Genomic DNA, 20,264 nt, shown 5'->3' with positions numbered 1-20,264 from the left:
ATATATATATATATATAATAAAATAAACTACAAAGTACTACTTAGTACTTGTACCACTATTTCTACTTTGCGTTTTTTCACTTATCACAGGTCTTCAGGGTACGGATCCCCCGCGATAAAAGAGGGACTACTGTATAGTGCATGGATTTGCATGTAATTAGAGTCTATGTGCTGCAGTGGTTGTGCTTAACTTTGTTTTCAGCGAGGACTAGAAAACAGAAGCCAAGAAGTTATTAAAAATAAACAAGAGTTTAGGCGTCTACAAAAATTCAATTATCAATAGAGTTGTAAAAAAAAACAAGAATGTGTACCTTTGTTTAAGTTTGGAGAATTGTTCGTCAACAAATTGCTTTTGGATTTACTCATATGAAGGAATGATGTGCAAATCATGAAAAGGTTGCCAAAAAAAAAAAAAAATTTTCTTGCTCTAAGATATGGCAGCATAAATTAGGCTTGCTAAATTGCATCCAGATGAATACACAGGGCTTTGTTTGGTAAACTGCAGCATTTCAGCACAAACATCTCATAGCAACTGTTTAGCATGGTGGTGAAGGAGTGATGATCAGGGCTTGTTTTGCTGCCGCAGGACCTGTGCACCTTGCAGTTGACCAGGAACTCATCTGTTTGGCAGATCATTTTTATTTTCTCCTAATACTGTTTATACATTAAAAACTGCAACTGTAAAACGCTGCAAGATTTTGGCTCCTTACTCGTTTACTTAGATCTTAGACTACAGATTTGTCGAAAATAATTTTAATCAAAACTTTACAGCAGTTTTTACTGCATGAGTAGAGATAGTTGTAAAGTGTATTTGAGATTTCTCATATTTATCCAATTTAATCAATTTTAAGTAATATTTGTCTAATTTAATTTTGTTTTTTGGATGTGTGCAACTTTCTGCCACTAAGCAGATTCTCCACAATAATTATAAGTCACAGACAATACTTGGATTAGAAGACAGAATTATAATTAGCATTCTCTGGGATCATGAATATGCGTTAACATCTCTGTGTTCAAATAATATTATGGGGTGAAAAAAAGTTTTTTTTTTCAGTCATCAAATCCTTTTGCAAGCTACAGGATATTTTTCCGTCTATGCTGTGTGTTTTTTTTTGTGCACTCTCATTCAAATCTTATTTTATGAGAGCTCGAAGCTTGCTGGCAAGTATCGGAGTTGTCAACTGAAATGTACATGGAAACATTTCCTCTTCATTTCTTACATCTGAAATTAGATCATTGTTTTGACCAAAGTAAACTTCAAAACTTGACAAAAGGTCAGCAAAATCAAGGAGCTTAACTCTGTTCCCACATTTCCTCAAGATTTTCAGCAGTGTACAGGTAGACAAGATATTTTTTTTTTAACGGGCTGAAGCAGCCAACAGTTCATGGTTACTTTCAGTGGATTGTCTATTATTAGCCGTGGATCAGCATTATGGGTTTGGAGTCAGCACTATGGGTTTGGAGTAAGTGCCAGCCAGCGAGCATCTGTCATTCTGGCCCTGCCTCCGTTTACCCCGTCTGACTCAACACCTTGGGCTGAGTTAGGCTCTGATGAATGGCTCGTATTGCAGCCAGATCTTTATTCTCTTTCCCTTTTGCCTCTGAGTGTATCTCCTGGTGGCTGTTACTCCCTGACTGAACACGTTATCTCCCCCCCCCCCCCCACCCTAAAAAAGTCTTACATACGGTTGTTGTTCAAACTCACAAATTGATATTTTTTTCTTTTTACCAATATCACTTCCATTCTTTATCTTGCTAACGCAAAAAGGAAATGAAAAAGATATGCAGTATCTATACAAGTATATACAAGTCATACCACACCTTCTCATTTTCACCGTTCTCTGTCAGTGAGGTTACTAAACTGTTAAAAGATTGAATTCTAGAGAATCTGCAGACCCTGATGACTTCCCTCTTTATTTCTTAAGGCTAGCTGCGCAAATTATAACAGATCCGGTGTCACACGCCTTTAATCTGTCCATACACCAAAATACTGTTCCAGATGCTTGGAAAACAGCTTATGTTCTACCATTAATGATTGGAGGAGACCCCGCTATTTTGAACAATTATCAATCACTCTCCAAACTCTGTATTCAAGCTAAGGTTTTAGAAAAAATGATAAATACTCAAGTCAAGAAGTCCTGTATTCGGATTATTTTAGCATCTTATCTTCCCATCAATCTGGCTTCAGGAAACAACACAGCACAATGACCGCTTTGTTGAGGGTTTTTGCGTAATTATGTTGTTGAAGCATTGGATGCTAAAGATTACTGTACTGCACTTTATTCAGACCTGTCTAAACTTTTGATACTGTAGACCATGGCATCTTATGCCATAAGCTCTCAGATATTGGTTTCTCAAACCACACCATCGGTTAGTTTTCTAATTATATCTCAGGCCAAAAGCAACGTGTTCAACACAATCGTACTTCTTCTAGTTATTTAACTTTTAATAATGGTGTACCAGAAGGCTCTGTCTTAGGACACACTCTCTTTACAATTTACATATTATGTAAATGTAATAAGTAATGTAGGTCAGAACATTCCTGACACATCCTTGCATTTCTATGCCGACGACAGTTGTTTATTGTTGTGCTAAAAGAGTTAAGGTTTTCTAGCTTTTACAGTCTGCATTTGACATCATTCAGTAAAACTTGTTCCTTCTCAAACTGGTGCTAAATGCTGATAAAACCAAAGGGATGTTGTTTTCAAACAGAAAGATGGTGCCATCAGTCCTTCCTCCTATCTTATCTACGAATAATGTTCCTATTGAGATTGTGGACTCTTACAAATACTTTGGAATCTTAACAATTGTCAAGTTCAACGCAACAATCAATGCATACTTGTTCACGTTTTTAGTATTTTATCTAAATTCGTAAAACGTTCAATACAAAAAATATATAGTATTAGTAATAGTATTTTACCTAGTTTCATAATGTAGCTTTTTTTTGTTTGTTATCATTAGTTTTATTTACTTTTTATTTTACAGTTGTCCCTCGCTACTTCGCAGTTCGTTTTTCGCAGAAGTAAGATCGAACATGACACACAATTGATTGATTGATGGATGAACCACACTTTTTTTCACTTATCGCGGGGCTTCAGGGTACGGATCCCCCACGATAAACGAGGGACTACTGTATGTGTGTATGGCTGTTTATTGTTGTGTCCTTTTCTGTGGTTTGTCTAAAACAAGTCTCCCTTGAAAATGAGTCCTCATGACTCAGTGAGACTAATGAGAAAAAATAAAGGTTCAACGAATATAGTTGTCTTTAATATTTCTGGGGTTTTTTCTCGTAAGTTTTGGAAAAGAGTAGTTTATATAAGTTGTTTGTATCTTTGGGGGTAGACTGTAATAACCAAGATGTTCTTGTGAATGCAGCAGTGCAGAAGTGGCATTAATGATATATTTTATTCCAGCAATGGTTTTGTAAACAGTCAACCTTTTCTGTGCTGGATGCATGTTGAGTCTAAAGTAAAGCAGGGCTATTTACACGATTAATATTACCATAAAGTCCAGACATCCAAATTTCCTTTGGCTTCTTTGAGATGGAGAGAGATGCCTTCAGTTAATTTTCCTTATATGAAAAATCCATCCCATCTACTTTTTTGAGAAGGTGAAATACAAATGCTACAAATCATGTGTGGACTTGATTTGATACATCATTGATAGTATCATTAAGAAGCCTTTTTTTCACTCCAAGACTCGCTGAGAAGCCAGACTGATAAATCACCAAAGATGGTTGGTCATTTGGCAAATTATTCTGAGTAATGTCCTTTAGTGTCCAGAATATTATTTAGATGATGGCCAGTTTTTGTGGAGCTCCAGCCTTTCAGATGAAGGAAATGCTATGTGTGGATCTAACTTTATAGTATGTTTTTCACTCTTTTAGTATTTTTTTCAGCCCAAAGTAAAATCTCAGTATTAGCAAAAGAACTAGATGAGTCTTAAATACTTTCCATTTATGTCAAATATTCAAGAATTGTTCAAACTGTTCAAAGTTATAAAAAGTCACAAATATGTTCATAGAGCCCATTTATTATCATAGGGCTGCACAATGTTGCTGTGTTTATTTTGGAATACTTTATGTTAAAATAAATATTGGGATTTTTATTAAATCTTACATGTTAATTGGAAAATATTAACTTGAATGATTGCAGTTATTTAAGAATGCACATCTAACCTGGAAATAAATATTAAAGAATGCTAGTCATTAGATTTCAACAGTCTAAATACTGGAAAATTTGTGAATAGGCAAAAAGTGTTTTGATAATTTTAGTCGTAAAATGGCATTTTAAGAGTCCCAAATAATATATATTTTTAATGGGCATGTTTTTACACCACCTTGGTTTTTATATAGACAGCCAAAATGCAATCTTTGAAAATGATAACTCCCCCTTTAACCTGACCCTAAGCAAGTCAGACGCAACAACAGCAATAATAACGACATATTATGTTTGTGTTTATGTTGCAAATAGTACAGAACCACAACTATAACAAACCTTTTTAAATTGTGTTGCTTCAATTAACAGAAAAAGCTGATGAACAACAACAAACACCACACACTTTAACTGTGGAGCAGAACTAGAGATGGGACTACACGAAAACCTTTGGTTTAATGTTTAGTTTGTATCCACGCCTTGTTTCCTGTTTTTGGCGTATTTTCGTGGCAGTGTCGGAGCGGTACGTATGGGCCTTTTATCAGGTTAATTTTTAAAACGATGAATAAGGATTGTTTTGACAAAAGTGTATTTTCATGTGGACAAAATCTAAAGTCTAATTTCCAATAATTTTCTATAATTCCTAAAACTTTTCATTAACGTTTTTAATTTGAAACAAGTCAGAGTCCTGCTCCTCCAAAACCCAAGAAGCCTTTAGGCTTTGAGATCAATTTGAGCTAAGGCTCTTTCCTTGATCTTTGTCATAAAATGTGATGGTGAATCATCTTTTTATAATAAAAACTGTTTTAAAGAGCTTTCTGGGCTCTTTTTTTTCTTTCAATATAAGAATGGAAACTGAACAGATCCTAAATGGATTTCATGTCCCAGAACAAAAACGTATTGCTCAGTAGAAATCAGTGTTGACATTTTTGCCCCAAGTGCTTGTTTTGTAGATTGTTTTGTCGTTGGGTAAGTTTGTGTGGTTTGTGTATGCGTGTGCAGGCGCATGTATGTGTGTGTGTGCACACTGTGGAGAACTCACCTGCCTCTTCAGTTGAGAAAATATGAGTTAAAAGTTTTAGAATGACTTCAAATGTTTCAAGGTTGAGGTAGGTTTCATCTGAAACAAGTGTAAGACGTTACATTCTCGCCAGTATGTCTGTGTTTATGTGAATATTCAGGTTTAAAGAGAAGGCTGTTGTTGAAGCTGTTTAACAAACCATTTCTTTCAAGATGCTCCCACCGTTCTAGCTGACTAGAAAAATTAAAGCCTTCAACCATTTGTGTTGTCTGACGAGGCCTCTGGTGGGAGAATCATTCTAAAAGAAGACTTTTTGCCTGCATTTTAATTAAGCCCTTAGAATATATATATCAGCTTACCATCTTCTGAAGTGATGGAAACTTGGCCGTTTGTGTGTTTGTTCAACACTTCAGGGCTGTTTTGGGTCCCAGCATGACACAGGGCTGCCAGATGATTTTCAAACTGGGGCCATGGCATGCATGCTTGTGTGTTACGTCTGTTTTCCTACAGCGATCTTAATTTGTGTGCTCGTTATTGTTTTCACAGTGAATGTGTGCGTTTCTAATGCGGGGTGCTCTCATGTGACCGTAATGAGTGTTGACTGAATTCTCTCCTCCCCAAAGACCAATCTGTTGAAAGAGGCCTAATGTGATAAATTATGAAATTAGTCTTTTTAATTGGTATTGTTTGATTTGATGAGTGCCGTGTGTTTTAATTACCCTGCTCATTTTCTAATTTAGCTGAGTGCATTGTTGCCTGGTGGGACTGTCACTATGAACAATGGGCTGACAGATTTTTAGGAATCTATCTAGAGGTCTGTCATTACCAAAGCACTATTAAAAGATTGAAAGGGGGATTTCATTCACTCTTACATCAGGCAAGTTATTTTATTTCACATTTGAGAAACTTTCTAATTCAAAACAGAAAGCTTCATGCTTCACAAGTTACTCTCATAGAAATTCTATTGATTCAATCTTTATATAACACTACATTAATGTATCTTTTTTTTTTTTTACCATCTAGTCTGTCATGCTTGGAGGAGACTTTGAACCCTGGAAATTAGCCCTGAATATATGACTAAAGAGCTAGTTTATTGTGTTAATGCTTATGAAGAAGCTTACTTCTGCAAGTTTCAGCTTTTTCTACACTTTCAGCTATTATTTAGCTGTTTTATGCTAATTTTAGCTTTTTGGCTAATTCCACTACTCTAATTTTTTTTTGCACTGATTTTAACTTTTCTCAGCCTAATTCAGCAAAAATGTGCTCTGTCCATTTCCTTGCAGTAATTTAAGCCTTTTTTTAGAAAATTTTGGCTACTTTTCAGCTGTTTTTTTTTTTGTTGTTGCTAATTTCAGCTTTTTTCAGATAATATCCACTTTTTAGTGCTCATTTCTGCTTCTTTCAATCTAATTGGGTAAACAAGTTTTTTTTTTTTTTTTTTGCTTTCTTCTGCTAACTTAAGCTTGTTCTAAATTTTCAGAAACTTTTTTTTTGGCATTTTAGCATTTTTCAGCTAATTTAAGCTGTTTTCAGATAAATTCAAGTTAGTTTTGGTCAGTTCTGCCACTTTGAGCCCAATTAACTTCTTTCTGCTAATTTTAGCTCCTTTTAGCTTTTTCTGCTAGTTTGAGTTTTTTCCTGCTATTTTAACTACGTTTAGCTGTTTTGTGCTAAATTTATCTTTTTAAACTAATATCCACTTTTTAAGCTCATTTCAGCTCCTTCCACCTCCTCCTGGTAGTTTGAGCGTCTATCTGCTTTTCTGCTTTTTTTTTGTTTTTTTTGTTGCTAATTTCAGCTTTTTAAGCTAATCTCATTTTTGTGCTCATTTTTGCTTATTAAAATCTAATTTAGTGTAGACCGCAGAATCCTGGCCTGATGTTGATCATCATCAGGCCAGGATTCTGCGGTCTACACTCATCTCCAGGCCAGCAGTCTTTCTTTCAAGGATGAAGATGTGCACATCCTGGACAGAGAGGAACGATGGTTTGAGTGAGGAGTAAAGGAGGCCATCTTTGTGAAAAGAAATCGTCCATCATTAAACAGGGGTGGAGGCCTCCGGGTTCAACTGTCCCCCTCTTACAATGCTGTGATTGCTAGTATCATTCAGCCCTCTGTGAACAGTAAACAGCCATCAGTGTGCTAATGACCCATTGTTAGGCTGATGGTCCTTCTTGAGCATGTGATCAGCTGGTTTTGGTTGTCAGCAGCAAACTGGTTGATCCACTCTGAGAAGGTGCTATTTAAGAGACTGAGCTGAAAACAGCACCTCAGACTGAGGAAGTCTCTCGGATGAGAGACGAAACGTTTCTAGATTTTTTTTGCTTTGTTTTGTTTTTGTTTTTTTGAATGTCCAGAGGACCAGATTGAACTTTTTTTGGATGCAATTTCTCTAGTTCACTTTATTTTAAGAGTGTGAAACAGAAATGCTTTTTTGCAAAATAGAACATTTTCTGAGCACTTCATTCTGGACACCTACATCCATGTAGCTATGCCATTTGGCACTGTGCACATATAAATCAATCATGGCAAATATTTTTGACAAACTGTCATTCTTTTTTTGGCCAACAGACTAACTGCTTTGACGGCACCACCGCCAGCAGCTTTAAAAGACCACCCAAGCCATTAATCATCACGTCTCATTATTGCTACATAGAGAATCCTTATAAACAAAAAAATAAAGACGTTCTGCAAGTCCAGAATACTTGGAATATTTCTGTTAGTTGACTGAACAACCCAAACTAGTTTCTTACAACCATAAGCACATATTTTACCCCAACTAGTCACAGGTCACAGACTGAATATGTGTTCCCCTTTCAGGATTTGGACAAGCAAGATTTTTTAAAAAGGGCTGGAATTTGTAAAGGCAAACAAAAGATTATTTGTAATTCCTTTTTTGGACAGATGAAAAGAAATATAGTATATAATCATAAGCATGTTAGAATTATGTTGATACTAATCCCTGTGCTAATCCTAACCTTATGCTATCCCATTTATTGTAGCTTTTTTCCTCAAAACTTAAAAGTAAAGACACACTGAAGGGCAAAGTTATCAACACATATACAAATATTAGCTGTAGTTGCAAGAGAGTTACTTACCATGAGCTTAAATTAGGACCACTAGGGAAGCAATCATTCTTTTCAGGTGAGCTATGTGAGACACAGAATACAAGGTATTTTGGAAAGGAGGCAAGTTAAAATGTAGAAAATGGATTGAATTAAATAATTTTGCTAAACATGCTATTTGTTTCCTAAAAAGAGGTTTAGGCACCAGGTCTCTGATGAGTCTCCGTGTTGAAAAACCTTTGGAGCTTTAGAGGATTTAATTGTATTTACATTGTAGTTTTATAATGGCAAATTATCAGCTTTATTAAAATAATAAAAAAAAGGCATCAATAAGTAATAATTCCTGTTACCACTCACTTTTGGTAACAATGTGTTTGTGATTCCATGGATTAATTCTCATGACCACAGCAACAGTTCAGCTGACAGCAGAAATAAAAGAACCATCTCTCCCTCTCTTGGTTATCTTCCTCGTTAGCTTATCTCTATTAGAGATCAGTATCTTCATTTGATGCTTTTTCTCTCTTTTTTAAAAACTTTGCCCTAGTCTGTGATTTTGAACTCCGACTCGAGCTTTTAAATGAAACATTTTATGCCCATTTTTCACAAGTTGAGACAATTTCTGGAGGTCTTAATTAAAGGTCTGAGACATGCTTTAAGTGCAACATCATTCTGGTACCCAAGGCCTTTCACAAATGTTGCCTTTGAGACGTCCTTTTAAAGTTGATCTAAGGAGGAGGAGTGAGACAACTGACTCATCCTTCTTTCTCTTTTGCAGTGTTTTATGGAGATGATTGAATAGCGTGCTGTAACTTTCACTCTTTTAAAAGAGGCCTTGGTTTTCCATCTAACGGCTGCCAACAACACACATAACAAACCGAGTGCAGACCAACACATTCAAACTGTTGGAAAAATGTTTTTATCATTTCCCTTTTCTGCAGTTCCAACATAGATAGCTGGGATTGATCCATCTTTCAGACCCATTCTAGCTACATATAGTTTATCTGAGCCCAGGTTTAAAAACACTGCATTACTGATCCAAACAATGAGTAAACAAACCAGGCCAGGTACTAAACCAGTTCCTCTCACATTTGATGTTTTCTGTCAGATCTCAACCAACTCTGAGCTTCAAACCCTGTGGTTTCATTTTTCTTTTTGTGTTCTTAAATTTTTAGACTCTTAAGTCAGCAGCTTATTAAGGATAATTTTGAGAAAAAAACATCATTGTTGTTTGCTTCCATTCATAATGCAATCAAAGACAATATTATAAATTTTTTAAAAATTGGCAGCCCTTAAAGTATCGCCCACCGCTTTGCTTTTCAAAGTCATAAAGATTTTGTGCAGTGCACTAGTGTTCAGACTATGTCTCACTTCTTGGTCTGCTGCCTTCATACATCTCCTCCTACATGTCACTGCGTGAGTGCAGCTACAGCGTGCGCTCTCAGGACATTATTACCTGCAGTGTTCTCTCAGTGAGGACTGAACTTGGCAAAAGGGCCTTCTCCTACTCCACTCCTGTTTCCTGGAATATCTTGCAAAAAGATCTGAAGCTCTCAACCTTGACCTCTAAGTGGCTTCAAACATCTTTTAAGTTCTTGGGAAAAACCAGTGCAGGCATGTTCTTGTTTTTAGCTAGCAGTTTTTCTTTTGTTATATTTTCTTTTAAATACCATTTTATTTTCACTTTTCATTCTCAATTTGTACGCATCCTTTATGATGGCTTGTTGTTGCCTTTGTTGTCCACTGTTGTCATCACTCTTTGTTAAAACCAGATCTCTCTTGTAAATGAGTCCCCGAGGCTCAGTGGCATTAATCTGTATAAGTAAAGGTTGAATTAATGTGAAGAGGATGACTCTTGGCTACTATCTTACCAAATTTTTATCGAGATAAATGAGATAAATGAGATGGATGACATATAACCCCCCACACACACACATACGTATACACAGATTTTCTCGTCTAAGTAGTAAACATAATACAGGGTACTGTCAGACTATGATTAGCCTATTTTGGAATTACCGGTAAGGGAAAAGTAAAACTTCTGAAAGTATTGTTGTTAATAGCAAAGCAAAAAGCAGGTGTCAAAAATTGTAATTTGTAAAATTGTAAAAAAAAAAAAAAAAAAAAAAAAGTAATTTATTTCTCTTTAACTACCTGTCCATGAGCACACAGTGAAGGGCCCTGCAGACTCTATCTGAAGCTGCAAAATCAGCTCTTATTGATGTAGTTTTGTGACAAATATTGCGTCATTTTGTTCTCGAAGTAGCTTTGCTTGCCTGTTCTCAACACAAGACCATGGCTGAACGTTTTCTCACAGTATGCTTTCTCAGAGTATGTTTTCTCAGAGTATGTGTCAAGTATTGTGTGACTGGTCAGAAGTTTGTGGGCATGTTTGTCAATGTGGAAAAGGGCTCAAACATTCCTCTGTACGACTCTTGAAAAACACTAAATTAGTCAAATGGCCAAAAACTCCTGGATGGAGATCATGCAAACATTGTGCACAGAGGAGTCTGTCTGCTGAAAAGTGTGGCGCTTTCTTCATGATAGATTTATGGCCAAATGGCAGCTGTAAGGATGGAATGGAGATCCTGGCAGGAAGACACCGTAACACGATGAGAGCGGAACGGGTTTCCCAGAAGCTCTGCATCTGTGTTTTGTGGACTATGAAAGGTGTGTGCAAAAACAAACGTACCACAACCTTGTGACTGTGAGCCGACTGTGAGCCGACTGTTCAGCTTCGGATGGAGCATTCTGGGCCCTTAATGGACATTTAAAGCACTTCTGAGCACATGTATTGTATGACTGCAGCACTGCAGCAACCAGGTAGCATAGGGGACATGGTGGAACATGATGTTTTTATCCTGCTGAACCACTGACCGATTTCACCCCACCCCACCCCTGCCTCCTCTTCCCTCCCTGCTTGTCATTTCTTAGGCTATCCACTCCGTTGCTTGGCATCATGAGGGCAAACAGTTCATTTGCAGTCACTCAGATGGAACTCTGACCATATGGAACATCAGAGGCCAAGGCAAGCCAGTCCAGACAATCATACCGCATGGTAAGGAGGACAAAACATACATACACAAGTTTGTATTTCTATTCTTGTTAGGATGTTGTGTTGATTCCCATTCATTTCTGTACACTAGCCCATATGACTACCCTAACCCTGACCATTACCAGTACATCCCTCGCTCTAACCTAAACACAATTCATATCTTAGCCCTAAATATCCCACAGTATTAGGACTAGAATTTGGTCTTTACGGGTTCTGACAGGGTAGGTGGATATACCAGAAAAAATCCTTAAAAGGTCAAACCAAGCTCACACACACACATACTTTCCTTGATTGCAACTTAATCAGTTCAGTAAATTAATCAATAACAGTGTTTATTCTTATTAAAAATAAGAAAGATGTGGGTCTTGAGGACTCTGATTGTTTTCCTTTGTACCCTTCTAAACATTTTGTGGTTAAGATTTTGGATTAGCACATTCATTGACCCTTCATGGTCTGATTTTTTTCAGAACCCTTACATTACTCCTGTCTGCACTGAAAACCATCCATCATGAGTCTTTCTACATATGAGTCCTGTGTTGTTTCATTTAGAGGAATACTGTCAATTCACTTAGGCTCCCCCTCTGTTTGTTTTACCTTGTGCTTGCATGTGCATACTCGATTGCTGATGCTCTGTTTATCTCTTTTTGAAAGCAAGTTTGCCCTTCTGAAGATGTATTCCAGTAGCTACACACACACCATCATCATCTCACCTTGTACTTTGACGGTTCACAAATAAAGGACATAGAAAAACAGACAGGTTGTGTGGGAGCGCCGACAGGACAGGGAGAGCAAAAGAGCGAGGGTAAAAAGGAACAAGGGAAGTAATTAAAAGAAAATTGAAAGAAGGGGGAAAACTTCTAGTTTTCAAGCTGTTTTTGTATGCAGGGGATTGCAGAAAGGATTTTACCACACAGGCTTTTTAATTAGTTGTTTCCCTACTGCAGCATACATAATTACTTTAGTATTTAATGGGCAATTATGTAAATTCCTTTTACAGATTTAAATAAGGCTTTTTAAGTCCTCCTTTAATTGTCTTTTTGGATATCCATTATTAGAACATAGTTGTTTAAAGTCTTCTTTCATTGTATGGGTTTGCACAAACTGGATGTCTCATTTTGACTCTTCACTTATAGTTAATATATTTTCAACCTTCTACTGTGGTACAAAAATAAACAAATATGCAAATTTTTGTCACATACGTCGACAGCCCCCAAGGTTTGATGAAATAGATTTTTGTAAATGAACAACTATCCTCACACCTTCTTTGTGCATATTCCTGCCTCTGCCTCTCTCCTTTCTAACAAAAAGGTTTCTCATTGTCTGGCTACTGTTCAGCTCAGCATTTTAAGCGCTGCTTCTGGGGGGAATCTAGTTGACAGATGAAATAAAAAAAAAAAAGAGGAGACGGGATGAACTGAAGACGAAAAGCAACTTTTGTTTGTTTCGTTTTAGGAAAACAGCCCAAGGATGGAAAGAAGCCAGAGTCATGTAAACCCATTCTTAAAGTGGAATATAAAACGACTAGAAATGGGTAAAATCCCTATCTCCTCCCTACATACATGTTTCAGTGTATTTTGAAGCTTCTAACATTGCAACCATTTTGCTTTTGTGTATGCTCCTTCTAGGGACCCTTTCATAATTTTCTCTGGTGGTCTTTCTTATGACATGGTGGGTCGGCGGCCTTGTCTGACTGTTATGCATGGAAAAAGTACTGCTGTGCTGGAGATGGATTACCCTATAGTAGACTTTCTCACTCTATGTGAGACACCATATCCTAATGGTAAGAGGATGTTTGTCTTGCTTTACATTTGCACTTAGGTGTATTTTCCCTTTTGATACAATTATAATGCATATTTGACGGAAGAAGAGGTTCTGATCTGTGGGACTTTAACGCATGCATACACATCAACAGTGCTGTTGTAATTATGCTGGATTATTTCCCTCTGTTTTGGTACTTATTTGTGATAAAGTTCCCAACAGGACAAATTTACCTTTCATTATCTGACAAAGAATATCTTATTACATTCTCATTTCATACCTCTGTATATAATAGACTTCCATTTGATTAAATTATCTTATTTCCTTCATTGGTGAATTAACAGCTAAAACAAGTGAAACTGGAGCTGAACGGCGAGGGGTCCAGAATGCATGTAATCCTGTCTGTAATCTGCTGCTGTGTAATGTGGCATGTGTACAGTTTTAGGAAGGATTAGTGCATTATGTAACAGTGAGGACTTCATTAAGTCACTGGCTTTCATCTGGTTGCGGACATAACTGGGTTTGGATTATTACACAATACGTCTGGCTGATGGGACCTTGTTGAAAATGCTTAAATTGTCATTACTCTGTTGCAGTTTCTTCTTCAATATTGATTGGAATTTTTTTTTTTTTTTTAAAGGACCAAAACCAATGAAACTATTAAAAAATATTTTGCAAATTGAGCTTTATTTCTGTATGTTTTACAAGTATAAGATAAAATATTGATAAATGCCTGTACAAGTCAGTACGGTTGAATTTCTTACACAGCACTCGTCTTTAATTTAAATGTAAACATTTCTTCCTTAAATCAGATTGATCAAAAAAACATGCACCCACAAATATAAATTTGATAAATTATTAAATAATAAGCTTTCCCACTGTATTAATTTACAAAGCTTTGAAATTAATTTATTGTGTAAAGAACTGGAATATTCCTCACTAAGGTTTGTTGAGGTTTTGCCATATTTTTCTGGATAATTTAAAAAAAATCACCTTTTTTTGCTGCATTTGCACCTCTCAGCCACATGGTTTTGGGGGAGCCCCCCCCCCCCCCCCAGATATTTTTTAAATAAATGTAATACTATGTGGATTTAAAAAAAATGTTGTTCATGGTATTTTCGAGATACAATGGTTTCAGAAACTGACATAGCTGCCTCTTTAAAATACTTCTTTAAAAAGTGGTCAGTTAATCCAAAATGCTGTTGGCAGAGTCAACTGGAGTTAATGGGAGAGATCATATCTCTCCAGTTTTAGCTTCTCTCCATTGGCTCTCTGTCAAATCCAGAACTGAATTCAAAATCTTACTTCTAACCTACAAAGCTCTCAACAACCTAGCTCCATCTTATATTTGAGATCTTATTGTTCCATATTTTCCTAACAGAGCACTTAGCTCTCAGACTGCAGGCTTACTCGTGGTTCCTAGAGTTTCCTAAAGCAGAATGGGAGGAAGATCTTTCGGTTATCAGGCTCCTCTCTTGTGGAACCAACTTCCAGTTTCTGTCCATAAAGCAGACACTTTGTCCAGTTTTAAGACTGGGCTGAAGACTTTCCTTTTTGATAAATCCTATAGTTAGGGTTGGCTTGTTATGCTGTCTTAAGCTTAGACTACTGGAGGACAAATTGACCTCATTTTCTTAAATGATTTGCTAAAATTGAATAGTTTCCATTTTTTTTATGAGATTCTTGGCCTGCCATTGTGTATCTTTTCCTCTCAAACCCAGCCAGTTGAAGCAGATGGCCATTTGTCCTGAGTCTGGTTCTGCTAAAGGTTTCTTCCTCATGAGGAAGTTTTTCCTTTCCACTGTCGCCTTCATTCTTGCTCAAGAAGAGAGTTCTACGATGGAGTTAAATTCAAAGCAGTCTGCTCCTCACATGAATAGTGTTAACTTATTATTTTTATGAATGTTTTTGTTCCGTACCCTGAGATGATTTCTGTTGTGACTTGGTGCTATATAAATTAACTAAAGTTGAATTGAACTGAAAATACGCCCACTTGGTACTGGCAATCTACACAACACTGGAGCTATTTTTACCTAGTTTTTATTTATTTATTCTCTGCATCTGTTTTGCTGCATCCTGATTCTGTTTATATTAAATTTAGATCATATTTTTTCATTCAACCTTTGTTTATACAGGTTAGTCTCATTGAGCCGCAATGACTCATTTACAAGAGAGACCTGTATTTTGAAATGGTTATTAATTAAGAAGAGAATGTAAACAGGAATAAAGTGAAAGAAATGTGCTACAGTCATTCTTTAGCCAAACTCTCTCTTTTTTACATATGTGTATAATCTCCCCAACTTGTGACATGACATGTTATGACGTGTTTGTTTCAATTTGTGATGTGATTTTTAAAAAAAATCTAATTTTATTAAATTTCTCTTAAAAAAAAACTATCTTCATAGTGCAGATGTGGCCTTAATTACACATCAGGAATCAGCTTTCTTGTTGTGTTGCCTTTCGCAGATTTTCAGGAGCCCTACGCTGTCGTGGTCCTTCTAGAAAAAGATTTAGTGGTAATCGACCTTGCACAAAATGGGTAAGTCATAGTCTTTTCTTTAGATTTAAATGGCTAAACTTCAGTTCGTCATTTTTGTTGACAGATATTTTCATTATTCAAAACCAGAATTCCTTGAAGGAATGCACAGTACCTGTCAACTTGCATGCTAACGATTTGAACAAAGATCAAGAATGATCTGTTTGTGCTCACTGTATGTGTTGAGAATGACTCTCAGCTATCACCACACCCATTTTATTCCTCAATTTCAAAATAACCGACTGAATTATATTCATGTTTTTGTTTGCTAAAAATGATTAGCTGTGACAACTGCCCTGAACTGGGCTGACACCTAAAGTTAATCAGTTGTAGACGTACATCCAAGGGTTCGTGAGATGTTTTGCTAGCAGAGAGACAAACAAACAAATGCACACCGGCACAGGCAATTACAAGATCACCTGATGCCATGAAAGGCAGACGATAATTATAGTTGGCAGTTTTTAGAATTTGTCTCTCAATATCAAGAAAGGATGTAGTGATCATTCAGAATAATTTCATTAAGATATTGTAACTTGTGTTATGAGCGTCTGTGCCCTTCTATTAACAGTTACCCCATTTTCGAGAACCCATATCCGCTGACTATTCATGAGTCTCCTGTTACCTGCTGTGAGTACTTCGCCGACTGCCCTGTGGACCTCATACCTGCACTTTACTCTGTTGGCTCACGGCAGAAACGACAGGGCTACAGCAAAAAGGTATTGTGAAAAAAATCTTTAGTTTTATCCATCCATCCATTCATAGTTCCATTATCTTTACCCGCTTCTGCATTTTCGGATCATGGGAGTCACTGGTGCCCATATCCAGCCATCACTGTGCAAGAGGCAGGGGTCACCCTGGACAGGTCTCCAGTCCATCACAGGGACACATAGAGACAAACGAGACAAACTAACATTCACTCTCTCACTCACATCTAGGGACAATTTAGAGTTACCAATCAGCCTAACATGCATGTTTTTGGTGTGTGGGAGGAAACTGCAGTACCCAGAGAAAACCTACGCATGCACGGAGAGAACATGCAAACTCCACACAGAAGGAACCCCGTCTGGGATTCGATCCAGCGACCTTCTCGTTGAGAGACAACAGCTCTAACAACTGTGCCACCATGGCGCCCGCTTTAGTTTAACACATTGTTTTCATTCAACCCTTATTTATACAGGCTAATCCCATTGAGCCTCGGGGGCTCATTTACAAGAGAGACCTGAGAAAGTTAAGTTGTTAAAAGTTGTTAAAAGTTAAAAGTTGTTAAAAGATTTGTTTCTAGTTTCACCTGTGAGGTAGGAAAACAATAAATGGAAAATTAAGAAATAGAAATTCACTGTTTTCAAAGAAACAGTGGATTGAAAAAACAAACATTGACATGTTTTTTTTTTCAGTGAAAGTTTGCAATGACTGATATTCTTTTTTTTATAAATTTTATAGGATGTTATGTATATGTGTAAATATATATATATATTTTTTTGAGTGATTCAAGAAAGTTTATTATGAAGTGATTTTTTCTATTTATTCACATGTTACAAGTTCATTTATTGAGACTTAAGACTTTTACATGCTTAACATAAACAACCAACACAAAAATGGTGAAAAGCCATTTATGTAACTCTGTCTTCAAAACTTGACTTTGCAAGCATTTAACATTTCAGCAAAAAATTATTCATTGGATGGTACTATGGGCAGTTTATGTTGGGTGGCTTGTAAAATCTAATTACCAGTAATTGCTGTTTTTGGTCAATATGATAATGTTTCACTAGTAAAGTTATTTTTTCCACACTCGTCTTTGTTACAAACTTTGCAGCAATTACAATTTTACCTCTGTTACTTTTTTCTCGTCTTTATTTACACAATCAAAACACAGTTTGAATTAATGTTTTTGCGAGCAATGGCATTCCAAAATGTACTTTGCAGCTAGTTGTTTTTCATTAACTTCATTTGACCTTTATTTATACAGGTTAGTCTCATTGAGCCTCAAGGTCTCATTTACAAGAGACACCTGTTTTAGACAAACAACACAGATGAGGTACAGACAACAACTGTGACTAGAATGCGTGAGAGTAGTGGAGCATGCTCTATTCACACAAGGGGAGCTGTTGGTCAGGCTACTTCTTTTTGTGCCATTAACTCTAAAATAGTTATAGAATCAAGTGTTTACTTATGTAGGCAAAACTAGATGTTTAACAACCCGTTAAAATACACCAGAATGTAGGAAATGGGAGGACCCCCTGACCTCCCCACCAGTGTGTGTCCCCCAGCCCCCACCCATTACAAATGCTTCTGATGCCAATGGCCACCGTGTTGCTAATGAAGTACACTTATGGTGTCATATGGTGTTCAAAGTGTGCTTAACTTAACTCAGTCTTAGTGGTTTTTGTTAATCGTGTAGCAGTGACCTGGGATGGTATCAAATTCTCGACCTGGATTATTGTCCCAGTCTGCCCCTGCCTGAGGGTCACCCCGACCCTTTGAGGAAACTATACTTTTAAGCACTATAAAAACTAGCAAGCACAGTTCTCTGAAATGATAGGGGTGGTCGGTTTGCACATATATTTGGTAGTGACATGGCAACGAAAGTAACTTTGGGTTGCTACTTGTACCTTAAAAACAACTCTTAAGAGGATAAACAACTACTTACAACTGTAAGAAATGACATTTTTTATTGTCTTTCCTAAATTTTGTTTGAGTTTGCACCTTCCAAAAAAATTGTAAGACGTACAGTTTGTTTTATGACAAGCAAAAGTAAGTTTTTGACTAAATTCTGTTACAAATTTTACATTACTTCTTCCTTTTAAAAATATAAAATATATTTGGTTAAATGTTTATACATGGATTGCATACACTTGCCTTAAGTCCATGTTTTACTTTGACAATACTCAGCACTGCTAAACCTGTCCTAGCAATACAAAATGCAGTGATTTTTATGAAGCTAATGAACTATGTATAAGAATGTTTTGTTACCCAGTGATCCTCATCCCCTCTTCACACTTCCTCTCTCCTTTCATTCTCTTCTTCTTTCCCTGTATCGTCCCAGACAGACCCCCTGCTCTTTAAGCCATTATGTATGCTTCTGTTCGTTTCCTTGTCGCCTTGTTCTGCTTTCTGTTGGAAATGTCAGCATGCACTGACCTAAGCTGGCAGCCAAGCCGCTTCCTTTTTTCCTTTTCTTACTGAGCAAAAGTCTCGCTGAGCTGCAAGGGGGGCCGTTCTCATATGAAGATCACTGTGAGCCATCCTGCTGACCTTTGTATGTGTCAATGTCTTCAGAGCCAGCCCCCCACTAACACACATGCACGCACGCATGCACACACTGAGGTGCATAATGTATTATACCAAGACACACTAGGACAAAACCTGAAGAATTCCTTTTTTTGTGTGCACATTCAGAAAACACAGCATAACTGTGGCATCTCTTTTGATGTGAGGTTATGTGAAGAAGTTATGAATTAATATTTTATCTGTTGTAGATAACTTTTTGAATGAGCTCAGTTTGAAGATTTTGTGGAGCCAAGACCAAAATGTTTCACTTTTATTTTATAGTGGCTATCCTAAACACCATTTTTAAACCTTTACATCACTGCCAGTTATGCATTCTATGCTTGAATAAAGACATTTTTATATTTGTTGTGTACTTGCAAGCACAAGAAGTGGCGTCAGCTAGTGACGGGAGCGCCAGGAGCACTTCCAGCTGGAATATCAATATATTTCTGCTAGAGTAACTGTGTAATGTAAAACTAACAGTGGTGTTGAGGTATATTTAATCACAGTTACATGAACCACTATGACATTTTTGAAACCAGAGTTGCTTTAAGATGGCAGTAAAATCCACTTTGGACCTGGGCTGTCTCCGACCAGCAGTTAGCTCATGAGTCCAGTCAGATTTAATCACTATGACCCCACTGACACCTGGCATCATGAAGATGCCATGCCATCAGATTGCATTAAATAAATAAATAAATAGTGTGAACGGCATGAACATGCATTAAAACATCCATCCATTATCTTTACCCGCTTATTCCATTTTTGGGTCACGGGGGTCGCTGGTGCCCATGTCCAGCAATCACTGTGCGAGGGGCGGGGTACACCCTGGACGGGTCGCAAGGCCATCACAGGGCCACATAGAGACAAACGAGACAAACAACCATTCACTCTCTCACTCACACCTAGGGACAATTTTAGAGTTACCAGTCAGCCTAACATGCATGTTTTTGGTCTGTGGGAGGAAACCGGAGCACCCGGAGAAAACCCACGCATGCACGGAGAGAACATGCAAACTCCACCCAGAGGGGCCCCTGGACCGGGGTCTGAACCAAGGACCTGCTCGCTGAGAGGCGGCAGCTCTACCAGTTGCGCCACCGTGCTGCTGCATTTAAACATTTTCACTTAAACCATGTTAGAAATGGTCTGGATCTTTACAATTATTATTATTATTTATCTGCAAGTGTTTGTTAGTTTGAGCACAATCTGTTCAGATCCCCACTGTAGGGCCTCATACTGAGCTGATGTGACTCCACACAAGCAGCAGAGTTACTCCCTGGACATCTCAGTGCTTCTAATTTTAAATAAATAATAATAATTTTCAGTTCAATTCAATTCTGTTTATTTATATAGCACCAAGTCACAACAGAAGTCGTCTCAGGGCACTGAACAGAAACATTCATATATATAT

General features: G+C 37.2%; 1 protein-coding gene across 1 annotated transcript in view; it reads left to right on the top strand.

Annotated features, from left to right (window-relative positions):
- Positions 1-20,264, top strand: part of stxbp5a (syntaxin binding protein 5a (tomosyn)) — a 139,411-nt gene that overhangs the window by 88,483 nt on the left and 30,664 nt on the right. Inside the window, exons 8-12 of the mRNA XM_037685868.1 lie at positions 11,172-11,295; positions 12,745-12,823; positions 12,918-13,072; positions 15,517-15,589; positions 16,155-16,302. Of these exons, the coding sequence (XP_037541796.1) occupies positions 11,172-11,295; positions 12,745-12,823; positions 12,918-13,072; positions 15,517-15,589; positions 16,155-16,302 (579 nt within the window). The remainder of the gene's footprint in view (positions 1-11,171; positions 11,296-12,744; positions 12,824-12,917; positions 13,073-15,516; positions 15,590-16,154; positions 16,303-20,264) is intronic.

This window comes from Nematolebias whitei, chromosome 12 (genome assembly GCF_014905685.2).
Source record: "Nematolebias whitei isolate Nwh7 chromosome 12, NemWhi1, whole genome shotgun sequence".
In the NCBI taxonomy this organism is placed as follows: Eukaryota; Metazoa; Chordata; class Actinopteri; order Cyprinodontiformes; family Rivulidae; genus Nematolebias; species Nematolebias whitei.
Note: the sequence above shows the minus strand (reverse complement) of the source record. Positions and strands in the feature narration are given on the sequence as shown.